At 39.8% G+C, this 19,439-nt stretch overlaps 1 protein-coding gene across 1 annotated transcript in view; it reads left to right on the top strand.

Annotated features, from left to right (window-relative positions):
• Positions 1–18,622, top strand: part of stim2b (stromal interaction molecule 2b) — a 40,758-nt gene extending 22,136 nt beyond the window's left edge. Inside the window, exons 3-12 of the mRNA XM_053343415.1 lie at positions 6,547–6,658; positions 7,826–7,937; positions 10,727–10,842; positions 10,934–11,111; positions 11,228–11,405; positions 12,486–12,647; positions 13,986–14,086; positions 14,846–15,084; positions 15,187–15,430; positions 16,190–18,622. Coding sequence (XP_053199390.1) covers positions 6,547–6,658; positions 7,826–7,937; positions 10,727–10,842; positions 10,934–11,111; positions 11,228–11,405; positions 12,486–12,647; positions 13,986–14,086; positions 14,846–15,084; positions 15,187–15,430; positions 16,190–16,814 — 2,067 coding nt within the window. The 3' untranslated portion in view covers positions 16,815–18,622. The remainder of the gene's footprint in view (positions 1–6,546; positions 6,659–7,825; positions 7,938–10,726; positions 10,843–10,933; positions 11,112–11,227; positions 11,406–12,485; positions 12,648–13,985; positions 14,087–14,845; positions 15,085–15,186; positions 15,431–16,189) is intronic.
• Positions 18,623–19,439: the final 817 nt, after the last annotated feature.

The following is a 19,439-nucleotide window of genomic DNA, read 5'->3' as shown; positions in this document are numbered from 1 at the left end:
AAATTAAGTTTATTTTAATATGTGCTCAGAAAACTGGCTAAAAAACACCCAGAATGTGATCGATTTTGCTTCCCCTGAAGCTATATTTACTTGTTCTGGTCTTAGATCTTAGAACTGTCAAATATTTCTCCCCTGCCTGCCTCATCAGCCTAAATAAATACAAACTAGAAATGCAGAACTCTTGACAAGTGAGTATTTATAGTCTTAAAATCAAATCACTTTTTTTTTTTTCACAGTACCCTTGGGCTTGGGCAATTTGACGACGGTGGAAGAATTTTATAGGGAATCAAAATGCAGCTGTAATCCTGTTAAACATAATCCTGTCTCTTACTCTGCGAGCCTGGGCGTCCTCAGGGGTTTTGGGTGACGTCTAGGGGTCTGTTGCTGATAACAGTCGCTGGGGGACAGCAGGTGCATGTCGTCTCTCCTCGGGGGGTGCTGGGCTGCGTGCTGCCAGTCTGCCAAGGAGACAGCCCACTGGATCGCGTTGCATCACTTTGAAATTGCAAGAACACAACCCACATCACAGCAGGGTGCTGCTGCTGCTGCTCTGCGTGTGTTTGTGTGTGTGTGTGTCTTAGTGAGTTCTACATCTGTGCCTTTTTATTTAGGCTGATATGAGCAGAGGAGGCTCATGCAGCATCTCGACTGCATCTATAGAAAGGAGGAATGTTCTTGAAGGTTTGTTGACTTGTCTGGGTATGTTATGGAGGGAACGTTCAAGAGCGAGATTTTATTCACAACCTGCTGCTTGTGTGTTGGGATCAGTTCATCCAAATAAACCTAATGATATCTAACAATACAAATAGTTTAAAGAAACATTTTGGAAGATATACTAAGTATCTTGCTCGAGTTAAGTGCAGCGCTAGCGAGGCGACAGTTAGCTTAGTTAACATGAAGACTGTAAGTTGGGGGAAACAGCTGCCCCCCCCCCCAAAGTTCAGCAATCCACCTGCCAGCTCCTCTTAAGCTGACTAATCAACTAGCAGCCGGATGCAGTGTATTCTTGGAGTGCGTCTGCTCGTTGGTTGCCAAGTAATAGCTGCAGCACATAACTCCCCTTGAAACCACATATTGTTATTTTTACAAACGAGATATAGCATGCTAATTAGAGCAGTATCAATCTTCTCATCTAACTTTGACATGAAAGCAAATAACTATTCCTCACCTCAATATGATGTTACACACACACCATTGTATAAGGGTAGAAATCTTTAAACATATCTCAAAACTTAGACAAGTAAAGGTTCGTGAGAAAATGTTTTTTTTAGTAATTAAGGTCAACCAAACTCCTTCAGGTCAAATATCGCAGTCCTACGCTGCTTTGAAGATAACTTAGTACATCTCAGACTATGTGAAAAATGCTATTAACCACTCTTCTGCTCTGTTAAAACTAGATGCCCCCTTTGATCTTGGGCAAAGTAACAAACCTCACTGAGCCAACTCTGAATACTTAAAAAAAAAAAAAGGAAAAGAAAAAATGAAAAAGCACGAGGAAGATTTGATCATGCAAGTGATGGTTTCACATTTGAGACTGCCGAGATACTGTGTGATAAATCAGTAGTGCTCCAAGTAGCTCACATGACTCATAAATCATGTCCAAGTATACCAAACCTTTTGCCCTAAATTTATAATATATTAATAACAATTAATCAAACTAATTATCCTCTTTCTGCGGTTTCTCATCACCAAGTTTTAATCAGGTTGATATAAATGTGTTTTGAGCGGGCGCTGAGGTAGGAGAAGAAAAAAAGAAAAACCTACTTAAGGTGATGATGATAGATAAGCGATGGATAATAACTTTCATTAAATGAGATGATGTGGATAGATTGAGTAGATACCGACGGAGAGCAGAGTCACAGAGTCACAGTAGACTGCTGGAGAGAGCAGAGGCTCATGGGAAGAGTCTCAAACTCAGCCCACCCCTTATCTGGAATCTGACATGAACAAATATGTCTTTGTTTGCTACTGTGTGTGCGTGTGTGTGTATGTGTGTGTTTGCCCCTGCCAGTGTCTGACGACGTGTCATACCCTTTCTGTGCTAGCCCTTTCTGTGCATGTGTACGTATAGAATAAGTGTTTGTATTATTGTCTTTTCAGGGCTGTGTTGGTCCTATTCCTATGTCTCGTACTCTTAAACTCTTTGTTACCCAGTGGAAGACGCATTTACAGTACGATCATATCAAAGTGTAAACACAATCTAAGCCTGCTTTATTCCTTCTTTAGCGGTCAAGCTTTTTTTAGCCTATTCCTGAATGTGCCCTTTTTTTGTTTGCGGTCCTCTGACATTTCAGTAGGCTACACACCGTGGCTGTAATTAACACAGCTATCATGCTATCTAAACTGTTAACCACAGAAGCCACAAGGCACCCACACAAAGACCTATCTTTATATGTGCGGCTCACCACTTACTTTATATGACTCCATAACGCTTCACAAAGCCTCCTTTGATCATATGCAAAGTTACTCTCCCTGCTTGGAAATAGAAGTTTCATGACGCAGCACTTCAACCACTTACATGTTTAATGCTCTCATGTAGCAGCTTTTTGCAGAGTATGGTGATAATATATTTAAAAAATGAAACTGCCCATATAAGACTTTTTTTTCAAAAGTACGTCTTAGTGCTCATCTTAATTCATCAGGACTTTCCTATTCTTGTTCATGTGTTCTGGCAAGTGTCCTTGACGACCGCGTCTTTGCCAGCAGCACTTCATTTCTCATAAAGTACAGTGAGCATTAAGGGCTTTGGGAGACATTTATTTGGAATAGTATTGCACACATTGTTGTCTCTCCAGTGACTCAGCAGACATTTGGTTCCTTCACTCTGTTCCTGTCTCAACGTCAGCAAGAGAACTCATTTGCATTTGTATTGTGTAAGAAGAAGGTGAAGAAGAAAAACAACCTTGTGCAAAGAGTTCAGTCTTCTCGGAGTATTTTGTCCACTACTGGTGCGCTAAAAGGCCCTTTCAGACCAAAACAAAGACCTCAGGAATAACTTTGACCTGAGTGAATACAGGCTATAACAGCAACTATAAAGTTAGTGTAGGATTGCTTTAAGCTCATTATAAATCTGTAGTTAGTGCTGTGCTACTATGTTTATGTCAGTGTTCACCTATAGGCCTATAGCCATATATCTGACTGTTCTTTAATGCAGTAAAGCTTTATAGTGTTGCACGAACCTTCCAGGAGACTAAATAATAGAGTTGGAGTTTTTGGAGTTTTGGTGGGATAGCTGATTTAATTTTAGATACTTAGCTTTAACATCAAAATAACCCTAACCCATTACTTATTTACCTAAACGGCCAATGTTGACTATCATAAATTGCATCTGTTTGGGTTAGGGTAACTTGAATTTTAGCTATTTAAAACTGTTTATACTATGCTTATAATAGTTCGGAGATGTTTTATTTGTGTGTAGGCAAATAAATAGGTTTGATAAGAGATTAGAAAGGTTTTGGATTTGGTAAGCAAATATGATACTGGGTTCAGATTTGATAAACTGCTATCAAAACCCAATCATGTTGAATAAAGACATGTAGCGCCAGGCAGGGTCTGTAGTAAATTGCCACACCCCCTGTATTTTCTCACAATCTGTCGCCAATGGTAACATGCACGAATGTGTGTTTAATCCTGGGTCATACATTAGGTCAGTGTGTGAAAGTGTTTGACTGCTGATAAAAGCATTTTGTATTACCGGCTGGCACACCTTTATCCTACAGGTGTTTGAGATTTCAGATTCGTCCACATGACAAAAATTCTTAATATGGGTGTTGTCCAGTGAAGTACATGCATTTTCACCCTCACACAATGTCTGTCATGCTTTTAAGCCAATAATCTCTTCAGTGTAAGAGAAATGAGTGCACAGCATCTTTGTTCACTTTGACAACTTAAGTACCATCTCATCCTGTTTCTTGAATTTGTGATTTGTATATCGAGTGTATGCGCGAGAAGTGTATCTCACAGAGGACACTTTCATTTCATTTCTTTGATCACTGCGGGAGATTTTTTGTCAGTGACAGGAAAAATGCTGGAAACATGTGCAGCAGGCAGGCTCTCAACACCAGGCTGCCATTATGTATTCAATTTCACACTTGTAGCACTAATGCACACAGTGGACATGTGTGAAAAAAGGTAGATTTTGAAGACAGTGACCACACCATCTGCATGTATGCCTTGTCTACTTCATGATAAGTGAAGTGCTTCTAAGGATGATTCAGAACAATGTTGGTGCAGTCGAGCATTGACGATCACTTCTGTCTTACTGTGGGCACATGACATTTTTCAAGCTGTGTTAGGATCTGCTGTCTTTATCAAGTCATATGTGAAACTTATTGATCTGTACTGTGATTCACAATGGAGTTACATGCCAGAGCGACTTCAGCTGCAATTTCAGTTTTATATATTTAAAGTATATTTTTTATACTTTAGATACAAAAGGAGGTTTCTATAGCTTCTATTTGCCATCTGCTACTACCTCAAACAGTACATTCAACTCCTAACTATTCACACCGAAGTTGAAATGCAACTTTTAATTCCTCTGTAAATTTAAACTTTTGCTTAGACATGTTTACTCGCGGTTTTACCAGCTAAGTCCGTCTTTGTGTGTCCCTCAGCAATGATTAATAGCATACAGCTGCACATGAGCATGCCTACTGTTAGCTTACATAATAATATATTGGTATTACAATTTTGCATGCAACTCCAGCATACCATATCTATGATTAATCCAATAAATAAAACAGAAGCTTAAGGTGTGTTTACTTCAATTTTAAACCATTAGATCATCAGCATTTGTGGTAATTTTATTGGGCCAATAATTTAGACTTCCAAAACTAGGACAAAAGGAATTGAATTTAAGAAATGTTGGGAAATACACTTCATTTGCAGAGCTTTAGATGAGTCATTTGATCCCACTCTCACATCCAAATGCTCTGTATGGCTAGTGGGTGGTTAGCCTAGCAAAGCATAAAGTGGGAACTCTATAGCCTGGCTCTGTCCAAAGTTAGAAAATACACCTACCAGCACCTCTAAACCTCATTAGATAACACGTTGTGTCTCATTTGTCCACTAACTGAAATATAACGTGATAAAGTGTTTGGGTTCATGCTATGTTAAGCTAACATCTCCCTGGCTCCAGCTCCATACTTAGCGCACAGATATAAAAATGGTATTGGTGTTCTAATGTTACTCTTGGCAAGAAATTGGATTAGATAATGTTCCTAACTATCAATTTAACCTTTTACCATCCATTACTATACCTGCAAAATGCTTGAACATTCGTAGACTGCTAATGCTACGAAGAGTTACATAAATTTGATAATTTAAAGTCATAAATGTATCGATATTAAGCTACTTTACATAGCAGAGTACAACTGAAACCTCTAAAATATGTTATCTCTTTACATTCAAACTAGTCTGGCAGGCTAACGTTGTAAAAGAAATCTTTGAAAATCTTACTTGCTAAACTTATCTCAAGGCCTAATGATCAAAAATAGTCCATGTGGTTAACTGCAGGCCAAAATGGATGCCAAATGGTGGGTGGGTGTCAGAGTTTAACCTTTTAATACTAATTACATTCAATTCATAGTACTTTCTTGAAGCCTAATCCAGTTTCTGAACAGTGTTTACCTAGTTACAGTTTAGCTAGCTAACTTTGAGAGCTAATTGTGTTGTCATTTGAGTGTTTGGAGTGTGGTCATATCAGGTCTTGACATATAATAGTACTGAAAAAGCACTACTAACTAACCCTAAATGTAATTTTGGTGAGCTAATGACATAGTTCACTTCAAATCTATCGTGGTGTTAGATGTTTACTTACCTAGTTCAAATGACTATAATTTTGCATTGTAAAACACCCACTGGATGCTAACTTAATACAGAGAATACAGTCAAAGCACCCACCATAGTTACAGTCCATGTTTTCAGACTAACTGCAGTATTTTTTTAAAGGCTAATTAATTATCAAAGCAGCTAGAATGTATGAATTAGACATTAATTATAAGTTTAGTTTTATGCCAAGGCCACACACATTTACATAGTGCTTCAAGATGAATGCTTTGAGGTGTTTGGTAGTCAGCCATGATCCTTGTTAATGCTGCTGGTGTTCAGGCAATTCTTTGTTGTTTTGGTTTTACCGTGGCTTTTCTCTGCAGTGGCATTTAGTTCTAAGCTACCAAAGGAGGACAGCCGGAAACTTGAAACACACACATGCACACACAGGTGGAAATGATGCCTCTGCTATGGTTCTCTTTCTCTTTTCGAAGTCCCTAAAAGGAAGAAAGGAGAGAGAAAAGAAAGTGTGTGTGTGCTTGTGTGTGTGTGTATGTGTGTGATCCGAAGCCAGACTTTTAGGCAAAGCCAGCTCTTTATAGCTCTCTCTGTCAAAACTACACATGGAAACACAGACAAGCACAATCTCCCCTACAGTTCTCAGGGAAAGAAGAAAGTTCACTGCAAAACGTTGTAAACTAACAAAACTATACTTTTATTGTGACATCTCTGAAAGTCCTGGAAAAGTTAACTCTCTGCCTTCTTTTCTTTTTGTAGTTTATAATAGAAGACATGAAGCAGCAGCAAACCAACAAGCACAGCAACCTGCACCGAGAAGACCAGCACATCACTGTGGAGGAGCTATGGAGGAGCTGGAAGATCTGTGAAGGTAAAGAAAGAGAATTTAATCAAGGTCACACAAACACCTCTACATTTACATCTCCCGTGTAAAGTGAATCTAATAAAATAGGAGAACAGGAAGGGAGATTGAAAGATACACCAGATCACATGACACAGGTTTCTAGTAAAGAGTAATCAGCAGGTGAGACACTCTCATGATAAGCTGATGGTGTCTCCTTAAAGACTTCTGTGAGCACTCCCAGGGCTGATGGAGAGGGTGATTTACGTACATATGCAAATACTCCTTAAAGTTTAAGGGCTCATTTATTCACCATCTGTAATAACACATCTGCGATTTGTCTGTGAACAAAACCCCCAATCTGTGACTCTCAGTCTGTACGTGCGTATGTCTGTATGTGCCAGTGTTTGTTTTTCACTCAGGCAAGTATCTGTGGAGCTAAGAGGCTTTGGGGAAAGTTTTTTTTAACATGCTCTCATGCTTCCTTAGTACTTGAAATAAACACACACACTGCAGAAAGTAATCATAGCACTCAGTTACTAACTGCAACAAGGCGGCCAACTTGAAACGAGCATGTGTTATATATTGGAAAAAAATGAAAGAAAATATTTGATGTTTCTCTTCCTTATCTAGCCTTTATAAGAAGAAGTATATAAACAGGTTAATAAATTGTTTATAACACACTAAAATGTGGTTTAAACAGATACAAGTGTTATCAACAACTATAACTCCTGTGGGCGTTCATGACTGGGTCCAGATCATGAATGGCAAAATAGTAAAACACACTTATAATAATATATGACTACGTAGGTGAGGTTATAATTGTCGACAAATACTGTATATTAATAAACACTTAAAATGTCTGCTAATAACTACAATTATATTGTGTCATATATGGCATATAAATGCAAACTAGGGAAACTTAAAGTGACATTTCATGGGTTGCTGAGTCACACTCATTGCTAGTTTTAGTTTAATTCTGACTATGTAAAATGTATACTTAAATACATATACATTTTTTTCTCTCTCTCAACTTTATTAACAACAGCCAAATTCAGAAAACAGTAACATTTAAACAAGTATGAAGAACAACAAGAGGATTCAAAGCTTTAGGGAATTCACTTATGAGTTTCTGTTGGTAAAATGGTTATCTGAATGCTTAAAACTGCCTTCTTTTCTCTCCTCCTCATTTATCAGTCCACAACTGGACCACGGAGGACACAGTGCACTGGCTGAAGGAGTCGGTGGAGCTGCCTCAGTATGAGAAAAACTTCCGGGACTACCGGGTCACAGGGAACACGTTACCAAGGTTAGTTCAGCTCACCTCAAGCAACCTCTTTATCACTCACAACCTAATACTAACACAACCATCCACTGCTCCACTTCAGTACTGCTGTTAATAAGGCAAAAACCAATACCAATATTGCTCTGCACTTTAATGTAAAATTTTGTTAAAGTCATTTTTTTGCCTCTAATTGGGATGTTTATTATGATCTTTGCTATAATACCCAAAGGCAGCTTTAGTTTTCATTACTCTGTGTAATGCTGCCCACTGGTGGTCAGAAAAGGCAACACAAGGGGGAAAAAGATGCTGTCAAACAAGTAGATTCTTCACCACAGTGTATTTATGCCTATGCTGTTTTATTAGAAAAGGTCCCTCCACTGTTGTTCATGTTGAGTCTGGTTTTATAAGCACCTCTTAAACACGTCAATCAATTTAGGTCACATGATGTTAAATGCATCCATCATTACAATCTGTTAATAGTTGCATCTTCAAATAGCATGCAATATATCCAGTAATTCTACCTATATAGCATTGTGAAGGTGTAAATGTTAAAAAGATATTACATTAGAAACTCAGATGGTGGTGGGACACTTGTGGAATGTGACTCCCCACAAAACTGCACATATGGCATGAGTACAGAAAGGTGAGTGAGAGTCGGGAGTTATCGAGGGGTTTCGTGTTACGGCACAGGACCGGTGGGCGCTGACTCATGAAGTGATGTCACAGGGAAGGGGGTATGGTTTCTACAGGCTGCCATGTTGTTGGGGCCATTTAAGATGGTGCTGGTATGTAGACGCCCCTTGTGGGAAGAAGATGGTGGTGTCACTGAGGTCAAACTAGGCAGAGCGCACATGAGAGTGATCTAGTAGTGTGTCTGTGATCTTGATACACTGTGGTCAGCATATGCGTCATGTCTGGACTTCTGAGTATCAGTATGAGTGTAAGACATTTTCAGATAAAGGTAATTGAGATTTATTTCATCCATCCATTTTTGAATCACTTTTGACAACTTACAGTTACATACAGTAGTTCACACCATGTAAACAATAGCGACATACATGAGCTCTCCATTGAGGACCACAAGACAAAAAGACAGGTATTACTTCCTGTTGTTATTCTCACAGTTAACCTTTTTGTTTCCCTCACTTTCTTCTTAACCTTTGTGTCGTCTTTGCGGGTCAAATTGACCCCTTCTGTTTTGACTGTTCCATCTTTCCTCCCTTCCATCCTTCCCTCCTTCCTTCCTTCCTTCCTTCCCTCCCTCCCTTTCCTTCCCTCCTTCCTTCCTTCCTTCTTCCTCCCTTTCTTCCATCCTTCCTCCCTTCCTTTCTTCTGTCCTTCCTTCCTTCCTTCCTTCCTTCCTTCCTTCCTTCCTTCCTTCCTTCCTTCCTTCCTTTCTCCCTCCCTCCCTCCCTCCTTTCCTTCCTTCCTTCCTTCTTCCTCCCTACCTTCCTTCCTTCCTTCCTCATTTTCTTCCTTCTTCCTTTCTTCCTTCTTCCTCCCTTCCTTCCTTGACTCGAGGACAACAGGAGGGTTAAATGCAACAATGTAATGTAGTCAAAGAAGTTGAAGAGTTGACAACAGGCTATTTAACTAATATTTTCTCACATTAAGCCTTCCTGCTGTGGCATGAATAGAAAAACTTCTTCCAGGTTCAACAGCGAAAATGCTCCTGTGCTTTTCAAACATGTGCAACGTGTGTCAAAACAGCACTGGCTTTATTCAGCTGCAGCAAATTACATACAAAAAAAAGACTAAATAAAGATTTAAAAATCTGTCTGGACATATTTATTAAATAAAAGCATGAACTGAGTTTAGAGGATTTTCTGTCATGTCATGAGGATCATTACAGTGAGTTTCCACTTTTGCACATGGGCGTGTAACCTTGTAATGACAAAAGCGACAACCGGAGCTCCTGTGACTTTCCTTAACAGAGAAAGCATACATCAACATCCTGTATGCCGTGAACAAATAAAACACACTCATGACAACATTTTAAAACAGGTTTAAACACAACCCTGCTTACTCTACACTACACACAGCCTGCACAGCATTAACATCTTCAATTATCATTTAAATATTTCAACAAAACAGTGATACACTAACCAGCTAAGTTCCACACCTGATTTTGGGTCTATTTATTTAGGATATATACTTAAAAGCATAGATGATGACTTTCAAATATACAGAGGAGAAGTTGAGCTGCAGAGTTTAAATGTATTAATTATCCTTTTTTTTATTGTTTGGTCAGAATAAGCAGCTGCACCTGTATACAAGCAGCTGTAGCACACCCTGCCCACCACACATATTTTTTTATTTTCATTATAACATTGTCAGCATACTTGCATTGATGGAAATTAATATTTGGGATGTCCTGAATATGTAATTTGGAACATCAAGTGATTTAGAGAGGTGAACTCATTTCTCACTATCACTCTCATTTCATCTGTTGATGCGTTTAAAAACAATGAGAGGAGCTCATGTGATTGATGGTCATTATTGAAACTCGCCTAGACTCCACCTGGACATTATGTATTCCTCCCACTAATAAACATATTCAGTCTCTCTGCCACATTGCACCTGGCTGAGCCCAGAGTGCACCAGTGCTGATGGTTGGGAAAATTGGAAAAATATGTTCACACCCCCACGCGCCATGTGCCAGGAATTAAGACTTGGATCTACACCTGCGCCCTATTTTGGGAAGATAGGGCCCATTGACTTAACTGTATACACATAGATAAAATTGAAATCTAACTGCATGCACTAAATGTTCTCATTCTCACTGTAGATCTTTGTTTCTGTCCATGTTTCAGAATAGCGGCAAATGAACCGTTGTTTATGTCAATGCAGCTGAAGATATTAGACCAACGACATAAACAAAAACTAAATCTAAAGGCATTAGATGCAGTGCTCTTTGGCCCCCCTCTCCGTAAGTATGCACAATATTTCAAACTTAATTATTTAAAGAAACATGTATAGTATTTGTAAAAGCCACTAATGTTCTTGCCTCCCTACTGCAGGTCCACAGCATAACTGGATGAAAGACTTCATCCTAATGATTTCCATAGTGATTGGTGTTGGGGGCTGCTGGTTTGCCTATGTGCAGAACAAGTCCAGCAGGGTGCACGTCTCTCAGATGATGAAGGATCTGGAGAGCCTGCAAAATGCTGAGCAGAGTCTACTTGATATGCAGAACCGGTAAGAGAAAGAAAGTGGTTTTAATTGAATGTATACCAATACATAGATATAAATAGATATGTCAAATGTTTATATTCTCAACTGGTGAAGTGTCTCTTTTTCCTCTTGACTCGCAGGCTAGAAAAAGCTCAGGAAGAGAACCGGACGGTGGTTGTGGAGAAACAAAACCTTGAGGAGAAGATGAGAGACGAGATCACCGGAGCCAAAAAGGAGGCTCACAGGCTTCGAGAGCTACGTGAGGGCGCTGAATGTGAGCTCAGCCGGCTCAAATATGCTGAGGAGGAGCTAGTACAGGTGGGGCTTCCCATACTGCATGTTTGTCCGAAATGCTAAGTGGATGAGATAAACTCATGGATGTATTATAAGAGATGGACACAGCATTCAAAGCACCTATTCAATCAAAGGAGAATTGCTCGTCTGGTGCTTGAGACAAAAAGGTTCTAGCTATTTAGGCTTGAGGAAAGTTTTATATAAAGTATTAGAAAACCGTCATGCATAAAAAATCATAATATATTTGACCTTATTTGCAGTTCTAAGTGTCCCGTCAACAGTTTTATAGACTGTTTTATAGATGTGACCTTATATCTGTGGACTCCAGTTTGCGAGGTCTGCCACATAAGTATAGCAAATATGGCTACTACTTGACATTTAACACGTTTTTACTAAAAAGGGAGAGCTAACAGTATCTTCTCTGTAATGAAATATGCTATAAGTGGAATACAAATTCAAGAGAGCCACAGAAAGTGAAATGTTAAGGTATTATGGGGCTGATATAAACACTTCTTCAGTATTACAAACTAGCTAAATGCTAACTAGCTACTTTAACATGCAAGGTAATGAAAACAAAAAACTATCTTTTTTTACGATCTTCAGTTTCAATACAGACATCAGAAATAATCTATTGGATCATGTATGCAGGACATTTATGATCATTACACAAATCATCTTTTAAATATTCTATTCAAAGAGCCAATATATGAAACATTACTTATGCATGTAAATGTATTCATTTCCGCTGCTTTAACACCTCGAAATGAAAAGATTCATTTTATATTTTTCATGTTAGATTTTCATTTCTCCCACAAAATGCCTTCTTTGCATACCCACAAGATTGCCCCATTTTCATTCACATAAAAAAATACAGCACCAATATATCTAACAGTTCCTCTTGGTAATGAGTTCTCCATTTGCAGACGAGCCAGAATTGGGCTCATTTTTACACAGCGATGCCTGAAGAACAGTAAAATGCGGCTCATTTGAAATTCAAAAAGCACTCACCCTCACTTACAGTATTTGATCAACAATCTCATGGGAAAAGTTGTTAAATATTTGACAGCGAATTTAACCTTGATGTATTCTGTACCTCCCGTGTAGGTGAGAAAGGCTCTGAAGCGAGCAGAGAAGGAGATGCAGTCTGAGCAGTCGGTGCCTGAAGCTCTCCAGAAATGGCTCCAGCTCACACACGAGGTGGAAGTTCAATACTACAATATCAAGAAACAGAGTGCTGAGTTTCAGCTCTGCGTCGCAAAGGATGAGGTAACTTTAGATGTTTTTACTTAAAGTGACTCACAGTGGGTTTTTGTTTTTTTTTTACCACTAAGCCAACCTGCAAACATTCAGACCTTCTAGCATCAGTTAACAAGTGTTAACCCTCCTGTTGTCCTCGAGTCAAGGAAGGAAGGGAGGAAGAAGGAAGGAAAGGAGGGAGGAAGGAAGGATGGATGGAAGGAAGGAAGGAAGGATGGAAGGAAGGAAGAAAGGAAGGGAGGGAGGAAGGAAGGGAAGAAGGAAGGAAAGGAGGGAGGGAGGAAGGGAAGAAGGAAGGAAAGGAGGGAGGAAGGGAAGAAGGAAGGAAAGGAGGGAGTAAGGAAGGAAGGAAAGGAGGGAGGAAGGAAGGAAAGAAGGAAGGGAGGGAGGAAGAAAGGATGGATGGAAGGAAGGAAGGGAGGGAGGAAGGAAGGGAAGAAGGTAGGAAAGGAGGGAGGAAGGGAAGAAGGAAGGAAAGGAGGGAGGAAGGAAGGAAGGAAGGAAGGAAGGAAGGAAGGAAGGAAGGAACAGCCAAAACAGATAGGGTCAATTTGACCCAGGAGGATGACACAAGAGTTAAGAAAATTACTTGAAGTTAAGAAGATTATTGAGCAGAGATTGTGCAATATTTAAATTGCAGAAATTTGAATTTACATTTCTCGTATTGAAACATTGATTTTGATTTATTAAATTAATGCATTTGATTAGATTCTGTTTTAAACTTCTAGCTTGAAATGACTATATTTATATGTATAATCATTTATAAACTTATGTGTAACATGTGCCTTTAACATATGTTAAAGGCATAGACTTTTATGTCCTGGGTGTTGACTGGCAGGGTTAGGGTTAGGGTTTTTATGTCCTGGGTGTTGACTGGCAGGGGCTATCCATATTAAATGCTGCCAAAAATGTTTACAACAGGTCTCAACAAACATATCGGTGGTACAGTAGAAATAATAGAAAAAAAGGCCAAATTATGTTTTAAGTGTACTGCTCTTTTTTGTTTTGTTACTTGTAACCTTAATTAAGACTGTGCAAACGTACAGTAGATTGATTGATTAATGACTTAATGTCAGCCTCGTCTCACTTCAGTTCGGAGAGTCCATATTGACCAGCAATCAGTCGAGCCTTATGTTGCCTTGAAGAGCCGCTAACAGAACTCACTTTCATTAATCATGGTCACAGTGGGGATTTGATAATACTGTTAAAATAAATGTTGTTTCAGAGGCTTTCAGAGAATCCTTAAAACCAGTCATAATTAAATAACATCCGACCACAGAGGTGAAGTCTGGATAGAGATAATTAGTCAAAAATTGATCAATGAAATGTTTTGTTTTTGCTTTTCAGGCAGAGAAAATAAAAAAGAAGAGAAGTTCTGTTTTTGGAACTCTTCACGTAGCCCACAGTTCATCACTGGACGAGGTGGACCACAAGATACTAGAAGCCAAGTAAGAACGAACACACACACACACACACACACACACACACACACAAACACACACACACACACATTAATTTAATGCGGCACACAGTCTGATTTTAAATGACTTGCATTTGTATGTACAACCAAACAGGTGGCTACAAGAGGTCTCATCACTGTCCTTGACCCACTGTATTGATTTGTAGTAATGTGAGCCAATGACATCACTTATTGATACTCAATGTAACACAGAAGGTGTCATATTGAATAGAAGGTCATGTTATGCTGGCATGTTATCAATATGAGCTGATACAGCTGGAACTGTTATCTGCAGTATGTTTAGTTTTGTCTGTATATATTTATACATAGCCTAAATATTTCATGTGTGAAACCTGAACAGTGACTATATCTGACTGTCCAGTGTAAAAGAGCTGGCACAGACTTGACCACATAATTCAGTTGTGTTAAATGTGTTCAGTAACAACCTAAGATTTCCTAAACTTAGAACTTAAATGATCTTGCATTTATCCAAGTTATCCCACGCTGATAAAGGATTCCTTGATCTTTAAGGAAAAGTCACATAAAAGAGAGAACAAAGTCTTTTATATGAACACTTTAGTAGGCAGAAGAATATAAAACCAGCAGGCTTGTGTGCAAATCCTGACTAATCAATGCAAAGACAGCTTTTTACCGAGTCTGACACGATTTGAAAAAGTACAATTAATGTACAGACTTTGGTGCAGGAACAGACCCCTCATTCGTCTGTGTGTTTTTTTTTTTTTTTTAGGAAATCTCTCTCAGAGGTAACGGCATGCCTGAGGGAGCGTCTGCACCGTTGGCAACAGATCGAGAAGCTTTGCGGCTTCCCTGTTGTCAACAACTCGGGGCTGCCGAGCCTGACAGCAAGTCTCTACTCAGACCACAGCTGGGTGGTGATGCCTCGAGTCTCGGTGCCCCCCTACCCTATCGCAGGAGGAGTGGATGACCTGGATGAGGATACGCCTCCCATCATTCCACAGTTCACAAGTGAGGAAGCTAGCAGAGGATTTTGACATTTTCTGCTTTGATGTAAATGAATGCAAAAATCATAACTTGGTTTTCACTGGTGCTTTATCACCGTTTCCTTAGCGACCACATTGATCCGGCCCTCACTGACGCGCAGCAGCAGTATGTGTCGTTCCCGCCGGAGCCTGATGAGCTCCCCACAGTCCTCCCTGATGTCTCCAGACCCCGACCTGCTGTCCATGGCCAGCTCGTCCCTCTCCTATCGCCCTGAGGCAGACGACGAACATATCATGTTCAGCTTGGATAGGAGGGGGTATGTAGCGGTGGCCGGAACGCCGCGGAATGGTTTTACAGTTTGGACTCACAGGTGTTTTATCCAGACGTTCTTACTAACGCTTTAAACTTGGGGTTAAATGGTAATATTCATTATCAGGTGATGTAGTGTGGAGGATGCATGAATTACCTCCAGTGGAAGCTGCACACGATACACCATCATTAATTAATGTCTAACATGATTAAGTAGCACTTTTTCCCCAGTTCGCTTTACTAATGTGTTATTAAAGACAAAACCCCAAGAAAAAAAGTGGCTAAAATGTTGTGTGCATGGTGCTCTATCCATATGAAATTACATATATGTATTATTTAGCATGTATTTGGATATATCTGATCTTTCAAAAAAAATGAAATGAAATGAAATTAAGTAATTTATTTATTTTAATTGATTTAATAAAACTTTATGGTGATCGATGATGTATACAATATTTATACTGCTTAAATTGGTTTTTATTACCAATTACTGATATTTCAACTGTCAACTGTCAGGGTTAATTTATGAGATTAAAATGACTTGATGTCAAAATTCATAATTCCACCTACAGATCCTCCTGTGGTTAAATATAATCCGTCACAAAAGTGCAGTACCTACTGTATGTGACATTTGATTTGTTTTTGGCACCATGAGACTCACACAGAAGTAGCACTACAGTTAAATTAACTACAATTCCAGGCATAAAAGTTATAGAAATAGAGACATGGGCACTGAGCACCTTTTTTCCCCCCTCATAATTATGTCATGTGATAACAGTTTGGCAGATGTGACATGTGTGCGTCTGCTCTCCTCTCTTAGGGAAACAGCTCAGGATGGCAGCTCTGACACAGAGTGTCTGAGCTCTTCCGTTGGCCGCAAGCAGCCGCACAACCCCTGCACGCCAGGTTCAGAGACCCCCTACCGCAAGATCTCCCGCGAGGAGCTGCTGCTGTTCAGCCAGACTCCGGAGCTCCCTGCCTCCACCACCCACACCACCAGCAGCAGTAGCAGCAGCAGCCTCAGGGACTCCACGCCCCCTCCTCTGCCTCCCACTCCGGCCACCACCCCTTCCGGCCCACCCTCCACCTCGCCATCCCCGGCATTGGAGCACCGCCAGTTTGCACACAGAGGCTCGCCTGACATCACTCGCATCATACCGGAGTCCCAGAGCGCAACTTTCTCACAGGGGCACGGCACCTCTCAGACGGGGAAGGGCATGTACAACGGTATGCTGGAGAAGTCCTACAGCTTTGGCCAGCTGCCCCCAAGCATGCTGCCCAACGTGGGGCGTCACCCATCTCTTACCTCCCTAGACTCGGAGGGCCGAAGTGTGGGGAGAGAACACAAGCTCCAAAGCACCTCTTCCCAAGACTCAAGCGACAATGGAGAGAAAACCAAGCGCTCCTCCTCTAAAATCAAAAGCCTATTTAAGAAGAAAAAATAAAACTTGCAGAGTGAGATAGTGAGAGACAAAAATAAAAATATAAAGTTGTTTTAGCCCTAATACTATGTAAAAATGGACATCACTGTAAGCTAAAACATTTCATTATCTCTTTTTTTTGTCTTCAGAGATGGAATGTAGCTCAGTCTGGGTGCCTTCTAATGTTTCCCAGAGTGGTAGCATTATTTTTCAATAATGCCACTTTATTTAGTTCACTCAGCCTCACAAGGAAACCTGCAAAGGTCAAGGAAGAGTCAATGAAAGGTCAAAGGTCATGTCAGTTGTCATTCAGACAGACATAACGCATGACATGTTTACTGTCTTCTTTTCATTTTGAACCAAAAAGTCACTAAGTGTCGGGGTCTAAAGGTGCAGTCCATAAACTTATTTTGAAGCACACAGTGTGACTCAGAAAATTCTTGTGTGTGGTGAAAAAAAAAGGTCAAAAGATTTTTTTTAGAACATTTCTTGACAGTTTTCTGTCCAAACCACTTCCCCCTCTTCAAATTATGGATTGCATCTTGTGAAGTGTTCGGGTCACGAGCCGTATGTGCTTCAAGTCATCTCCGGTTTACGGAGGCTTCTGAACTTTCACATACTTGATTTATTTCCTTTGGAAAAAAAATCCTGCTAAAAGTTTGTTGCACTACTGCTTTCCTGGTATTTTGGGAAAGAGCCGCTGCTTGCGGAGTACATATTAAATAAAAACATAGAGAATAGAGGAATACATGGGCAGCGGCATTTGAGACACAACACATGATGTCAGAGCCAAAATTATATGATGTGTCTTTAATGCTGCTGCTCATGCATGTCTCAACATATATATATATATATATATATATAAATAAACATATATATATACTTTGTTTTCACATTATTATGTTCTTATAGATGTTTTTAAATAGATTTATATTGGTGGGGGTTCCTATGAGCTGATCTTCACTGAAGAAGGTTCATTGCATATGCAGATTTAACCCACACCAGTTCAATGGCCTGTGTCATTTTCCCTGTAATCGTGCTGTCCCTTACTACTTGATTAACTGCATTCTGTAGCCATACCAACATACCATGTCCATGTTTTGTCTTAATTACCTTGTCACCTTCTAAAACTTGGTGTCACTACCAGATTTTACTCAAATCGTCTGTGCAAATAATTCTTTGCCAAATGCACGGTACTCTCACATTAAAGAATACACACGTGTCAGGTGTCAAGTTTAAGATGATTAAAGAAATGTTATTTAAAAAGAAAAATAATCTGTAATCGACAACTGACTACACTGGCCGTACTGTATCGTGCATTTTAAGGCAAATACTATTTGTGAACTATTTGATCCACATCTGATCGATACACCAAGATCTTCACCCTGTCACACACTAAGCTCGAAGCTGACCCATGCAATACGGTCCTGTTCCTCACCTCTGGGCCTGCTCCGAGCGCACTGATGTCAAGAGCTCCTGCTTCACACTGTGATTTCTGCCTTCTTCCCTTCATCCTGGACTGGCTGTCCTGGCTGCAGCTTAGCTCGACAGGGTCATGTGACTACGTGACGACCGTCTCTGCAGCGACGCGATGCCGTGTACGAGGTGTGTCTGGATGACAGAACGACACAATGACGAGAGGATCCAATGGCCTCTGTTTAAAAATATATATATATATATATTTGAAAGGTCTTGGACAATACAGCACACTATGAAGGAAATAGAAGTCAGAACTGCAAGAGGAGAAAATGAATGTTTACGAGACATTAGGGTTTTTTTTGAGAACATTTTGTGTGTGAATATTTGTATACTGTAGAAGAATTAATAAAAAAATTGAGGCATCTGTGATGTTTCAGAGTCATACTTGCTGCAGAGTTAAATTGTTCACTGCTTTTTATACACTTGAGAAAAAAAATCAGTATGTTTATTTTCTAGGTCTACAGACTTTGAAATGTGGGTATTTACCAGGCTGGAAGGGCGTAACAAATGATGCTGTCAGGTTGTATTATGGGAATTGTCTTCTAAGGTTGACCCTACCAAGAACTAAAATCAGGATATTTCATCCTTTGTTGCTTTGATTTTAAAAAATATTCCGTAAATCTGTTTCTTGCAAGTCTCTCAACTTTATAGAAGTGCACGATTAAATCTAAGGAGTAACTTTAAAAGAGAAAGGACATGCAGTATCTCAGCATGCAACTAAGGATTATTTTCTCATTTTTTGAAGTCAGTAAGTAATTTAGTCAATAAACTGTCTTCACTGTCTTCAATCTGCTTATTTTGTCTAACCAACAATCCAAAAACCCAAATATATTCAAACTGAGAACAACACAGAAAAGTAGCAACCAATCATCACAAGTGTTGCCAGTTAATTTTATGTCTGTGTATTGATCAGTTTTTTTGCAACAAAGAAAGCTAACCTAAACTCTCCATGGAGGTGATTCTCATTCCTTCATGTTGGTGGATGAGGGTGTGATCTACAGTTCATCTTAAAGCTCCAGCTGTGACTCATTTCCCACAGAAAACAGTTGCGACCCCCTGTTTGGAGCCCCACATCCTCCTCTAAGCAAACCAGCAGAAGTGGGGGGGGAAAAAATATAATTCTGACACCCCATTTGTCTTGAGAGTGGGGGAAAAGCATGATACACAGAA

Source organism: Scomber japonicus, chromosome 22, assembly GCF_027409825.1.
Source record: "Scomber japonicus isolate fScoJap1 chromosome 22, fScoJap1.pri, whole genome shotgun sequence".
Taxonomy (NCBI): Eukaryota; Metazoa; Chordata; class Actinopteri; order Scombriformes; family Scombridae; genus Scomber; species Scomber japonicus.
Note: the sequence above shows the minus strand (reverse complement) of the source record. Positions and strands in the feature narration are given on the sequence as shown.